The sequence below is a fragment of the Lepisosteus oculatus genome, chromosome 25 (genome assembly GCF_040954835.1).
Source record: "Lepisosteus oculatus isolate fLepOcu1 chromosome 25, fLepOcu1.hap2, whole genome shotgun sequence".
NCBI lineage: Eukaryota > Metazoa > Chordata > Actinopteri > Semionotiformes > Lepisosteidae > Lepisosteus > Lepisosteus oculatus.
Genome location: NC_090720.1, coordinates 6,837,758 through 6,852,479, shown reverse-complemented (window position 1 = coordinate 6,852,479; position 14,722 = coordinate 6,837,758). Strand labels below are relative to the sequence as shown.

Sequence of the window (14,722 nt, the reverse complement as noted above, 5' to 3'; positions counted from 1 at the left end):
ATCAGCCCCTCATTGTGTTTCTCTTCATGTTAACCATGCTGTCACCACACTTCGCTTACTACCTTTGATAATATCATGGCTATATAAACTTGGAATATTTAAGACAGCTTATAGTCACGGTGTTGAAGCTGATTCTATCAGTTCTATCAGGCTGGATGAGGTCCTGTAACTGATTATCTGCCAGAAACTAAAAGTAAGCTAGATTAAATGAAAGCACTCCTTTTATCTACAATCTGTCTTATAAATGCGTAATGTGGTCTGAATGTAGTGAATCACAGTATTATCATCGTGTAGTAAAGCTCATTGGAACCCTCAGAAACCCGAAGGTAAGTTTTGCTGAAAACATCAATGTTAATCAAAGTAGCATGCACTGTAGAGTAAAAATATGGCATACATGTAGAATGACCTTTCATATTTCATAAGATGGTAAAATAAGTGAAGAATGAATTAACAGAGCTTTGTGACCTCTTTCTAATTAGATTCTGCAGTTCGGCTCTGTAAGAGGCACGCTTGAGTGATGGGGTGAGAGACTGAACACTGTGCACTTTCTAACTGGAACAAGGAAACTAAAGTTAATTCAGAAAATATCAAGGACATAACATAAACTGATGAATCTGTACAGTTGCTTGTCATCTCTTGTGAGAGTACCAGAGGGACCAGTGCAGGGGGCAGCTCTGGGGAGAGTGGGCTGTGACCACAGACACATACAGTACAGATAGCTAGCAATCATGCTCTAATGCTCCTTCCCTTTTTATAGTCTATTGCATTGTCTTATTTCCCAGTGGAAAGTGTAATCACAGCCTATGTAGCCAAAGCAAGACCAATTAAAAGCAGCATGCTTTATGTGTATAAAAATAGCACATGACTGGCATTCTGTTGCAAGCTGTCAAATTCTATTCGAAGACCTGAGACATGATCATAATAAGCTAAAACCGACATTTCCATAATCCTCACACTGAGAAATGTTATCTGCCATTTATGCATGCTTTAATTTGCACTAGAGTGTCTTTATTTGATGTGTATGCCTAACCTAAAAACGTGTTTGACTATTTTGATATTAAAAAGCTATTTTTTAACACACTGGTATACATACAGTATATATATGAGACCTGAACATGGTCATTTAAACGTGTTTTAGTTACTGTACTTCAGTATTATACTACAGTACATACAGTATATGCAAGATAGCAGCATTACAACCTTCTAGTCAGTCTTTTTGGATATTAGAAGCTAAGCAAGGTTGTTAATGGACACGTACTGTAGGTGAAGTCTTCCTCTTGCTCTTCCTCTTCCTGTTGGACCAGAATTTCTATCCAGTTCCCCAGTATGGTGACAATATAGTGGTGCCCCAGTAAGGTGTTTTCTAGGAGATACAGTTCCTCATATCAAAAATTAAGCAGAGGTCCTGACAACTTGGTTATTAAAGATCCCATTACACTGTATGGAAGAGTCAGGAAGATAACTCCAGTATCCTGGCTAAATTTCACTCTGTGCTTGATTGCTACAAGTGGTGAATGAAATAGGTCTCTTCCTGATCAATCTTTGAAATGATTTGGGAAATACAGTGACTTTAAAAATCAAGTCCAGTTTAAATACTTTTCAGCCAACATTTTATGTAAGGTAGAAATGAGAGGGATTCCAAGATTTGGGAGATAAGAGAAACTTCATGTTATATACAAGGAATCAATCAGAAACCAAATGTGAAATCCATTAAATAGTGACAATCTGATCACATAGTTCTAACCTACCCGCAGAAACATAATTTTCACTTTGCTAAAGAGGAACTTGAGCTGTGTGTCAGTATTGATTATTCAGTTTACATTAGGTAAACATAGGAAAATGTTTTTGGCCTCTGAATTTGATGCTTTCCTATGAGCATGTGTGTTGAGTTCCCCCTAGTGGCTGAAAAACAATGTACAATCTAGTAAAATATTGATTCCAGTCAAATGTTTGGGTTAATTCCACTGTGTGCAAACCTCAGTTCTTCAGTTTTCAAAAACTCCATAAGTATGTTTTCATTTGCTTTTGTTTTAATCTTGCAATGAAGCATATTAGCAGTTTACCACACAGCTATGCTCAGCCTGTGCTGTTTGTAATGCCATATTGTGTTACAGGCTAATACCCACTAGCACATCCGGATGTATTTCACTCTGGTCTTGAGTGGGGACTTGAGTTCAACTCAAAGTCAATTAATTTACCGTTTGGTCTCTTTCAACTCTCTGTTTTAACAGCAGTGTTTCCTCCATGGAGAGAATTCTGACATTTAATTAAAACCCCTTAATAAAAAGGGTCTCCTAGGCTTCTTCTGTTTCTTTGTTGCTGATCATTAAATCAGGTAAACCTTTGTATCTAATTATTATTAATTATCTGGTTGAAACACAGATAATTATATGGCCATATCTGTGAGGTATGCCTTACTAACCCCCTGCTGCCAGAAAACCTCTTTAGCATGCCATGATTAAAAGACTGATTAAAACCCACTGCCTGATACCAGACACCCTTCTCATTTAACAGGAAACTGACACAGGGCCTCTTTATTCCTCAAGCTCAAATCAGACTTGTTGAACAAATAGGTGGTATAAAACGCTGTTTGTTACAGTGTAATGAGAGGAAAATACCTGGACCAATGCTACTCTTTTCATTACTTGATGCTGTAAATTAGAGAGGTCTTAAGACCTGCATTTTACAGCAGCTGTTTAAAAATCAAGGATACAGCCAACATCTTGTGTTTGAATAAAACAGCATTATCTATAGACTGAACTATCGATTCCTGTAAGTGAAGACACATGGATCTGTGTCCTGTTCAGATATAAATGATAAGACTGGAATATTACAACATCAACGTCAGGCACTTTCATTACTGTCATTTTCAATTACTTCTAGTTATGTTTTGTGTTGTGTTTGCTATAACTCTGTCAGGACAACTCTGTCAGGATTTCCCCTGGCATGTACAAACTGTAGCTTAACAAGCCTTGGAAAGCATGATTTATTAGAAACAAATGATGTAAAGAGATTTTGTTTTATTTTTTAATGCAGTATTTTTTTCTAACCAAACATTAATGCAGTAATAGGAGTGAGTGGAGATTAGCCGTTGTTATAAGGGTCAGAAGTGATGTTCAGTTGTAGTGGGAGTGAGTAGTGATGTGTAGTTGTACTTCAGAGTAGCTTTAAAGATGTTTTATTTTTAAGTGATTTCTTCTAGACTAAGGTGCTGAGATATGCTTGTTTTTATGGTTCTTCAGAAAAATGCCTGGTACTTGCATTAGTAATTTGATGAGCTAATTGTTTTTAGTCATTTCAACTTACGTGACTCACCAATGTTTGTGCTTCACAGTGCCGAGCTTTGGTGTTAGAGGAACTGTAAAAAGGTGTGAAGTGTACATTTCACTTTTGAAATCTTTCCGATCATTGCTTTTTAAAGTCTTTCCAAAGCAGAATATTTTTTGAGGGCAAAAAACAAACTATTCACTGACTAGTCCCTCATACTTGGTGAGTTTCCTTCCAAAGGCCTCCTCCAAATTAGCTTCCCAAGGGACAGTGAACTCCAGTAAGGTAACTTGTTTGGTGATCTCCCAGACCAGCACAATGTCTGGTCTCAAGGTGGTGGTTACAACGTGTTGGGGAGGAATCTAAGCTGTTTCACCAGGTCTGTTAATAGCTGCCAGTCCCTTACAGAAGCCCAGTTCCCTACAGATGGTTTAGGCTGTTCTCCAGCTCTTCCAAATGCAATAGCTCACAAGGAGATTCGCACCCGCTTGCTTTCATGAGCCCCTGTGCTAACTGCTTCTGCAAGGGCCTTCAGGACTGTGTCACCGACCCATCTCCTAGAGCCTTAGAGCAACAGTAGGTCTTTCTTGGGTCCATATAGGAGAAAGAATACTAAAACCAGCAACACTTATTGACTGCCGTCAATAAACATTTTAATTTAGTCTAGAACAGCTGCTTTTCTTGTGGACAGCTGGGCTGGTGCCCCAGCCTGCAGATGATTTGCTCACAGCCGTTCCTCTTAGCACAAGATGCTATTCTCCAGTGCCACAGCCTGCAAACAGGGCCTGTGCTTTAACAGATCATGAAAGTCATGTCCCCTACACACCCCACGCTGGCACGCCCGCATTCTGCTGTCTATTATTGTTGCATATATTTTTGAGTTTGTGAACAGATGGACTGCCAGACCAGACAGCTACTGTAGATTCGCTCTGTTGCTTTCAGTTGTATCTGCATAGTTATATAACCCTAGTATCACCTTAATATTTTATATCATGGCACAGAGAAGCCTAACAAGCTACAGCAACTGAAAGACATGAAATTGCGATATTCAGTGCAGTCATTAACTTCACCTTCACAGACTGAAAAAAAACACGTAGATCCCTCATATACAGCATTCAGTGTTTTGGAGTATGTTGTGTATGATCATTGGTGTTCACTGAAATGTGTTCTTTGTTTTTTATTCACCTAAAAGCTCTTGGTGCTCATGCTGTAACATTGTTTTAGGTAGATCAGCCTGTAGGTAAACAAATTAAAGCCTACACAGAAAGAGCCAGTCCATTGCATTTCCCACAAGGCTGTTTTGGACAGATTATGTAATTGACTGCACTCATCAGTTTATCTGAGCCCCATGCTTAAAGAGACAACTGAGAATTTTGGCAGCAGAGTGGGAAACAGCAGATTACACTCCTTTAGCTAGGTTGGTCATACAACTTTATTTTACTCCACACATGGACCTAAAAGTAGAGTTCTCTGGAAAATGCGAGCATTTTCTACAGAAAACAGACACTGATAACTATTAAATATGCTACACTTGCAAGAGACAAATTACCAGTTTAAAGGGAGAAAGTGAGAGACAGAGTCAGAGAAAGTGAAACATTTGGAGTCTTAAAACCTTACAAAAAACACAACATTAGATTATTTTTTACAGCATACATTTGGAGTCAACATATTTTTCATTATATGTCCACTGAACCTGGATGTGCCACATGTTTATGGCTACTGCTCCTGTACTTCATGGGGAGGGAGGAGCTGAAGACAACCCTGTCCCACTCACCGACGTGTCAGAGACCGTTGTCTTGTGAAATGTAAGCAGCTCCACGGCGCCTCACAAGACAGGCACCGCTGACTGAAGGAGAGCTACATCTCCCAGTGAACTCACTACAAGGCTGCAGGCACCTGACAGGTCAGGGGAGTGGCTGATTCACTGAGATCCGAGAGCACCTTGGCCAGTTGATGTCCACCCTCATTGGGCAGTGCTCTGCCAATTGTATGTCACTTAGGGAATCTCAGATGCCATCCCAGGGATGTGACCCAGGATCAGACTGATGATGTCTGGGCTCTAGGGCTCAGATTGCACTCTGACCAAACACCCTGGCAGACTGAATAACTTGGGAGCCCTAGATTGCTTTTTGGACCTGTAAGATTACTAACGTCTGCTGCTATAAATGTATATTGATTTTTTCCTTTTATGAATGCCATTTAATTTAATTTTAGTCAGAACTCTCTCAGTGTGTATAGAATTGAAAGGCTGCACAGTTAGTGTGAGGCTTGTAAACACCCAGATTGTTTAGCTACTTTGTAGGAAGAAGGATTGTGTGACCATGCATAAAATTCTTTGAGGTTGAATTAATGTATTCTTGGAAAATAACTGTTTTTATGGATGTTAATATATGCAGCTCATTTTGCTGCATCACAAACAAAGCAGTACTATTATTATTTCTTTGTAATCTTGCCGATGGAGAGGAAGAAGTTAATTCTGGAGTAATGAAGAGATCGAAAGTTGAATGGATCTTAGAGTTGGAGTAGCTAACCTGTATGACACCTGACTGTTGGACTGGTTTGTCCTTCCCAGTTCAGGAGACACCGACTGTATTTCCCAGGTGTTGGGCTTGGTGTCTAAATTGCAAGGTACTGTAGGTGCAAAGAGTGGAATGAAACACATGCTGGGAAGCTGATGAGCCTATTCATCATCGAGGAAGCATTCGGCTTTTTAATGCATATAGAATAAATGCACTCTGTGAATGGATGGCCTGCAGTTTGCAGTAGTGGCACCATAACAAAGGGCACGTGCAACCCTGTGTTTGTCGTACTGCCCTGCAAATGCAATTCACAACTTGATGAGACAGAAGGGAACAATATCTTCAAAGACCGTGATGTGCAAATTGATGAGTTTATAGTTGGAGCTGGAGTAAATTGCAGGTAAAATAAGGAGGATTGCTACAGGTCAATCAGCCCTGAGTACCTATTGTACGGTAGATGTCACTCTCCTCTGCATCGTGGCCTGGTTTCCTCTGCGGCTTTGTTAATAAGAGGTATTTATTTAATCTAATTAAGTCCAGTGGAAATTTGTGTGCAGTTTAATTACATTGACATTTAGAAAAGCTGGATTTAGAAACCGAGATAAGTTATATTCTGTAATACTGTGCGTTTTTTTTTTTTAGTTTGGAGTTTTAAGTTTAAGTTTTAAGCAGTTCAGCATGACATTTTAACTGCTGGAGACTTGGTTATTCTTATATGGTGTGTAATGCCAGAACATTCTGTTAGATTTTTAGTATGTTCCAGAAAAGCTCAGTAGCCACCAAACTTTTTTCTATCAGAATGGAGCCAGAAAGCCCTTTATTTTGGGCACACGATTATTCAGTGTTTTGCTTCTATCAGATGAAGACTTTCCAAATTACTTAATGTGAAAAGCTCTTTGTTAGTAGGCACAAAAATTGGATTTTGCAGTGTGACTGAAAACTGCAGTTAAATAATCTCAGGTCTTTCATCACAGACTCTCTCTGCCAGAGACCAGAGTCGCTCTGAACTTGATTCAGGCACAGGTCTGAGCAGGCATGCCAGGCAATCAAGTTAAGCTCATGCCCGGAAGATTGCAAATTCGCTCCTGCAACAAGCAAGAAGGAAGTCACTCCAGGACAAGTAGAGCAAAAGGGCTCAGCATTGAAAACACCATCAGTTTTGATTTATGGTTTTGGGGCTCAAATGGAAATTTAAATTTGTCATGTTCATTGCTTTGTGGTAGCTTCGACATAAAAATAAAAGGACCATAAATTGCAAAAACAAAACTTCAGGTTGTCAGTAACGTTCTCCTTATAGTATGGAGGTCAGATGAGGGTCAGGCTGGACTCTGAGCTTAAGTGACTCAGTGGTGTGGTGCTGAAGGGCACCGAGACTTTTATTTCCTACACTTAATTTCTTTCTCTTTTATAGCCTGTTATGTTCAAATTGTTTCCCTTTGCAATCAGGTGTCAGAAATATGAACTGATTAGATTCATTTCAGGAGCTACCAAAGTGGCAAATAGAAACACCTGTGTCTGTTTGTCTCCTCTTGATTAACTGCTGGAAGAGAGCCAGGAAAGCAGGCTACACTTAACTGAGCTCTTTTCAGATATAAAATCAGGGACAGTTCGCATTCTCTTAATAATTCCAGTCTCGTGTACAGAATGGCTCCTCTGATCCACAGAATTTAGGAAAGAACAAATAGACTGATTGGGAGTTGCTCTTGCATACATATTGTTTATTTTCTATTACTGTGGCACATCTCGGATAGTCAAGCTCAGAGCTCAGAACTCAGAGGAAAGATAAAGCTGTTTCTAAAGTAAATGGCCATGTTCACAGCAAAATTATTCTTTAAGCTGATGCCAGACTGGAAGGAATCTTTCTTCCCTTACCAAATAAGTGGATCAAGATTCCACACAGAGAGGTCTGTCTTGCCTGGAACCACTGGGGTGTCAACAAAAGAAAATAATTACTGCATTTCCACATATAAGAACACAGTCCCTTTACTAACTTTAAAGCCAGTCTCTTGATGAAAGGGAAGCACTGTAGAAGATGGCACCAAATTCCACAACAATGCTGCCGCCATTGTTTTGGATAGAGAGAGTGTGATAATGGATGAACCTCTGCTATACTCAACTGACCTTCTAGACCTGCTGACCTTTATTCATCCCTTAGCTCTCAGTTTCACGACTATACCATGTCACCTTTTGAACAAGTACCCATCTATTCATATCTCCTGCTCAAGGAAGGGTCAGGTTTCATGTGCAGTGTTTGGCCCATTCTCTCTCCACCTCCAGCTTCCTGTCTAGGTCTAATACAGACTGACCTGTAATTGAACTGAGTGGAAGACACGTACGTGTCCTTCAGATCCCTGTAGCACATACAGTTGCAATTTGTAAGTAAGTGAGGTTATGCAGAGCGTTTCCATGTTACGATGAGAAGGTCTGACCTAGAGAAATGTGGAATTGTGTGTTCCCAAACATGACAAAACAGCAAGCATACAATGCAACAAACACATCCACATCTGGAAATCTGGTTTAGTGCCCCGTTTTGTGCCAGATGTTCATGCTGAACATTGATACATGTACAGGAGGTTGAGAAATACAGTACAGAAAATCCTGCTAATTTAGGGGTTCCTGTGTTAATCCAATTCTGAAGCTTATTGTATAATTAGAATATGTAGGATATGTATGGCTTCATACTTCAGAGTGAGCATTTATATCTTTCTTCAGGTGGAACCATTGTTAGGATACACACATTCAAATGTTCATTTTTTTGTTTTTGGTGGTGCATCCTAAAATTGATGAAGCCATCCATATTGGACTATAATTGTATAAATCCATAGGAGACTGTATGACTCTAGTTCCCCTGGTTAAAACCTGAATATGGTATTAGAAACTCTCAATCTGTTCAGAGATTAAAGGTCCTCATTGTCTAGGCATTTGTTAACCCTTAATAAAAGATGTGTTTGAGGTGGGGTGGGATACTTTGGTGATAATGTTAATTTCTGATTGATAACTTTGCTATATTTTACCTTTTGAGTAATATTCATTAAAACAGATTATTTCTCTTGTTTGCAAGGGCCATGAATGCTGCATTCACTTATACCAAGAATAACAGGGCTTTGTGTGATAGCATGTGGGTGCTGTTCATACACCATTTTAGATAAGAGTCTGCTTTCTTGTAGGCTATCTACTTTGATAACTGCTTTTCGTTTACTAAGCCATGGTACTGACGAGAAATCGCCCCTGAATTTCGTATGAAATGGGAAGAGAGGAAAAATAGTGGGGAACAGCTGGCTGTCATGAGTGGTGAGCACCTATAATAAGACTCAATTTAGCTAGAATAAATTAATTTCTTTAAAGCTTATGCTTCATTACCACCTTCTGACTCTGCTTTTAGTGCAGATCGTTCAATATCTAAGATAGAATTAGTTTTTTTCATAAAGTATACATTACTGTACGTATCGTGAAAGTGATCCTTGTTTTGCAACCAAATAACAACCACAAAACTTACTAAATTTACTCTTTATGCACCTGCTTATCTCTTTGCATTTTTCAAAGATTTTAATGAATGAAACAGCTCCTGATTGCTTTTGCTGCCTTAAGGTATTAAAAGGTCTTTCTGAGGAAGAGGTGCTCAGAACCTCATGGGTGATATTTTCTAAACTTTAGGAGGTAGTAGGCACTATATACAGTACTGTATAATTCAGCATTTCTTCTAGTATTCAGTTATTCTTCAGTTTTTTGGATCTTACATTTGGAAATGAAATGTAATACACTCAGATACTTGTTGTTGGGATGTGTGGAAGAGTTGTGCAGTTCTACAGCATTTTCCTGGTGTTTTTCCAGTGCTTTTTGTATGCTTCAAGTTAGAGATTAAACCCTATTTCACTTCAAAGTCATTTATTCAACAATTTATTCTTGTAGGGATCATTAATTCATTAAATTGATTCATCTTATAAAAAATAAATGGGTGGTTGTCACTGTGGTTGACTTACTTGAACATGAATAATGCTAATTTAATTGTGATAAGACCTATTCCTCTAGATAATAAAAAAACACTGCTGCTAGTAATCACACACCTAGGCTACGGGATGTTATCCATTTTGTCTAATGTCAGATTCTCCCCTAAAGTCTGTTACTAAAATCTGTACAATTTTTATGAATCTCTGTGATATTTAGTGTGATTTATTCTTGTCTTAAAGTCTTTGGCATTAAACCACACCCCAAAAAAAAACAATTTCCTCTTTTGTTTCCTGGTTTGTCAATTCTCTAGAAAGGCACACAAGTACCAGACTGTAACGTACTGAAGTATTAATATTTTCATATTAACCATAATATATTTTGGTTTTTAGATTGAAGTGAGCATAGCAGCTATGCATTTTAGTTTGTTGACTGCTGAGACTTTTGTATCCCGAGGAACTGGTTTCAAATTAAAGTACATATCTGGTTTTAGTTTAGCATCCATTAGCAGTTCACCAAATTCCACATGCCATGTTCTGGCATAAAACCACATGTTGTGTAATGGATACTCAGAATTATAGTTGCATTTGTTATATCTACTCTTTTGGTAAAAGAGTATAAAAGGGAAACAGGAGGGTGATGTTTAAAGATCCCTATAACACTGCAGCCCAGCAGGTGATGTCGCTGCTACTGTAGATGTCATCAGCATAACACTGAAAGTGAATGCATGGGTGTTAAAGCATGCCTTTTTTACTAAGCAGGTTTTGTTCCACCTCTTCTGCACCAAAGCAAACCCTTAAGCCGGTACAGCTTATTTATGATACATGAGCTTGAAGACCCCAATCAATAATATATGAATCTCTGCAGGAAATTCATTGCTTTCTAGTTTTATGAACATTTTATAAACTTTTATTTAATCATGCAGGCCACAGTCTATGTTAACAACATTACAACCTTGCTCTGTAATGACTGTGGAGTGTCTTAATGTTTTTAAATCCAGGACAAAAGCAGTGTTCAGTTGTATCAGTATTGAGTGTAAAACAATTATAACTAATATTCTAATGGCTGCGTGCTTTTGTTTTGAAGTGCCTTCTAGTATCTGTTGTGTTGGATGGTGCTGTGCAGCTCTTCAAAGAGTAGCTGTGCCACTCTTGCCAGTAGTTGTGTATATGATTTTTAGAGGATGCAATGGAAATTCAGGACTTTCAAAGAGGATGCAAAAGGATCACAATTGTTTTGCTCATGGAAATGGTCAAAGATGGGAGAAATAACTTCCATCTTAACTGTTAACTAATATTAGCATATATATATTAACATTGCAGCAACTTAAGGTGTGTACAGCACCTTACAGTGATGGCCACAAATAATAGTGAAGACATTTCTTGAACACTGGTTTTCCAATCTTTGTTTTTGGATTTTTCTCTCTATCTATTAAGACAGGTAATGTTTCAGTCATGCAGACTTCTTTAGAGCAGTGATTGTAATTCGTACTTACTGTAACATGTTCTAACATCACCACATGGAGAGAAGGGAAATGGTCTCCAATAAAAAGTGTCCTCCTAAATCCTGGAATGTAGTAGACATGAACTCTTGAGAAAGTAACAACACATAATACCCACCAGTTTCAACATTGTTAAGTGGATTGGGTTTTAGATTCCTCTATGAGTAGGCCGCAAAACCAGTTTTACCACCACTAATTGTTTAAAAATGCTTTTGTTACTTTTTAGGTGTGTTAATTTCTTTATTGGCGATTTGTTATCCCCCATGGGGCTTTTGATCTTTCGCAGAGTGGACCTGGAAGGCAGTTGTTATAGTAGGAGAAATGACAAAGGTGGATGTACTGTAGGTCTTCACAGGGTTGGTACAGTAGCTCATCTGATACAGTATGTTGTGTGCAATGAAAGGGACAGAGGGCAGTAAAGCTAAAAAATCCAGACCCTGAAAACTGAAAACATATGGAGGAAAGGTCTATCATTAATCACAATACAGCAATGTCTCGCTTGGCTCTGTGCTATCACTGATTTGCTCTCGTGGTCTTTGTCCTGACCATTATTAAAACCACTCCAAATATCCCTGTAGAAAGGCAAAATGTCTTTCTGTGATGTTCATGCAGGTCAGGCAAAAGCACACTCAGCAATGGCAGTAGTTTTGCATCCCGCTACTACTGTATGTATGTTAAAAGCAAAGTGCAATGAAAAAGTTCACATAAGCTGTCTGCAAATGAAGAGTGACATGATACATGTGCTTACTGTACAGCTAACTTTATTTGTAATCACCCATCGAAAAGATGTCTCTTCAGTTAAAAAGAGGTCTCTTGGCCCCCAGGATGAGCCACAGCCTGGCCCATCCTGGCAGATGTAGCCATCAACATCAACACCGCCAGGCTGGAGGAGTGAAGGCAGATGGTGGTTAATCTCAGCAAGCTCTGACTGAATGCATTGGTGTGCAGCCAAATGTTTTGTATTTCCTCCGTAACTATAATTGTAAAATAAACTTTTTGTGTATTAAATTAATTAGTAACCATTGTGAGAATATCAGTAATTTCCATAACTCCTTTGAACCCATGCTATAACTGCTTCTGTTATTACTGATTACCTCAATGCTCCTTTCTCTGGAATCGCATACTGTGCACTAAGCCAGGCATTGCTGTACTGAATTTCACACAAGGTAAGATGCTTCCCTGCCCCCATCTTTGGGTTGGAACAGGAAGGGGATTAAACACCTTCTTCAGGATGATACATTTGAATATTTATTTGGTATACGACAGTAAACCATAGTCAAGTTTAATGAATCAGTAGTTTCAGTAGTCGACTTAAGTCATGGCTAGAAGACAGTAGTGTGTTATTTTTTAAAATTCTAAAAGAGCACCAAGACCGAGTGCGTACACATTTTTAACGTTTGTGAATTTTCAATGAGTAATACTAAGGAAATTAAATTTAGAAAATCTGCAGGTGAGAGGAAGTATTTGGCTCTTCAGGCTCACCTGGTAATGTTCCTTAACAGTCCCATAGCCAGGACTGCTTGTACTGGAAACAAAGCTCTCTGAGTATTGCGGTAGAAGTGCCATTGAATGCAGTATTACAAAATATTATTGTGATCTTACAGTATGTATGAGGTATTGTAGGTAACAAGAGACAACAGATAACTTTTAAAAAAAATAGAGGAACTGGTCCAAGAGAAAGAAGTAGGAAACCTAAGAAAAAGTAGCTGTCCATCTTCCTAATCTTCCACAACAAAAGGAAATGACAGGATAAATCAAAATAGAACAAATAATTTCCCTTTTGTGGAGCATAGGACCTGCCTGCTGCTGAGTAATCTCGTGATTCTGAGCCTTGCATCGTTATATGATTACAGTATATTGATATATGTGTTTTATCATGGTATTAATTCTTTTTCTATCCATAGTAAAAATCATCATTTATAAAGACAAATGACAAAATGGAAAAATATTATTACTGCAGCTCCAGTAGGTAACCGTTTTATTTTTTATTCAGCAGTTAAACCACTGTGTTGCTCTGATTTGTGCCTAGATACATGCAGCTGCTATTGTAGCTGTCAGTTGGTTATTGATTAGGGGCTGATATAGTCCTAATTTAAATACTTGATTATGTTTAGCTGTCACAAAAGGGTGATGAAATTACAGTGGTGGCGGGAGTCTTGTCGAGAGCTGTGCCTATAAATCACAGACCTTGACTCAGTGAAGACTGCAGAGCTGCCGAAAGAGGAACAGAGTCCAGCAGGCCAGTGACAGGATCGGAACAACAAGTATTTTCTGTCACTGTAATCTGAGAGTTTTTGTCAGGGGAGCAGTTAATGAGGCTTAGGATCACCAGTGGCCTCTTTAATAAACCCTTTGACATGTTACAGCGTGCCACATGCCAGTGACAGCGAGAGCCACAATCGGATGGTTTTTTGTTTTGTTTTGATCTCTTTTGGGGATCTCTTGCACACAGGGAATTTGCCACCAATCTGGAACACGTGGAGATTTAGACAGAAGTGAGCCCTTCGCTCAGCACAGTGATGTGCTCTCTGCTCCGTGGCGAAGAGAAGCCAGGGAGCAGATGAACAGAAGGTGCTGGGCCTCTCTCTGCAGGGCATGCTGACACACTGCAGCAGGGCTTAGCCAATATCTCTTCTAGAGCTCCCTCATCAGGTGTGAAGCTGCAGAATATTAACCACCTTCTTGAGTTCTAACGGGAGAAAGCTTCTGACATACCTAAGCGCAGACTTTTAAAACCGCCCGTGGTGTTAATGCAACAGAGCCGTTTGAAACTGGTTTAGCGTCATTACTGAAAAAGGCGTGAAAAAAAATCAGCTCCTACTCTCTCATCTAGTATTTTGCCGGGTTTGTAACACTACACTTTGACAAAGGGCCACAGTGTAGGCTGGGACACTCCTCTTGTCTTTAAATACAGGGTGTGTGAAGATGAAGTGCACCTCAGACCAGCGAAGGAGGGCCTGTCTGTTTACCCTTGGCGTACATTCAGTAGGTCTTGTTGGATATTACTTCCATGCACATCTCAAGAGCAGTAATGCTTCTCAGTGTGGATGACTTTCTTTTGAAACACAAGCTGAGGACATCAGAGAAGTCTAAGAAAAAGAGTGCCTCTGATGCCTTATACTACAGACTTCATCAAGGATGGTAAATTATGTTGTTGTTTCCCATTACGTTTTTGATGGTTATACATGATAATATACAGCTTTTGAAGAAATATAACCATTCAGAGATGTGTAGTGTCAGCCTGTCCTTGTGGGTGGCTTTATAAAAACCCGGGCAGAACTTTTTTTCAGCCTCAGAATTATCTTGCGAATACCACTTTGACGTAGCGTATTTAGTCTTTAATGTGCATTTGAGTTGAATGTGCTTGGAAATTGGGGCAATTAGCTCATTTTCAGTTATTGAAAAAAGTTTAGATTTTATAATAAAGCAGTTGAGCTTTCCATTCTAGATTCTACAAGAGTTTACAGGAAAGGGGCTAATATAAACATAA

General features: G+C 39.0%; 1 protein-coding gene across 10 annotated transcripts in view; it reads left to right on the top strand.

Annotated features, from left to right (window-relative positions):
* The window catches only part of LOC102698455 (rap1 GTPase-activating protein 1), a 183,947-nt gene that overhangs the window by 101,429 nt on the left and 67,796 nt on the right, over window positions 1–14,722 (top strand). For 7 of the 10 annotated variants that reach the window (XM_015336959.2, XM_015336963.2, XM_015336960.2 and 4 more), the window contains exon 1: window positions 14,249–14,373. The exons of the other annotated variants lie outside the window; for them this stretch is intronic. In XM_015336959.2, coding sequence (XP_015192445.1) covers window positions 14,264–14,373 — 110 coding nt within the window. In that variant the 5' untranslated portion in view covers window positions 14,249–14,263. Of the gene's footprint in view, window positions 1–14,248; window positions 14,374–14,722 lie in introns of those variants that run through there. 10 annotated transcript variants of the gene reach the window in all.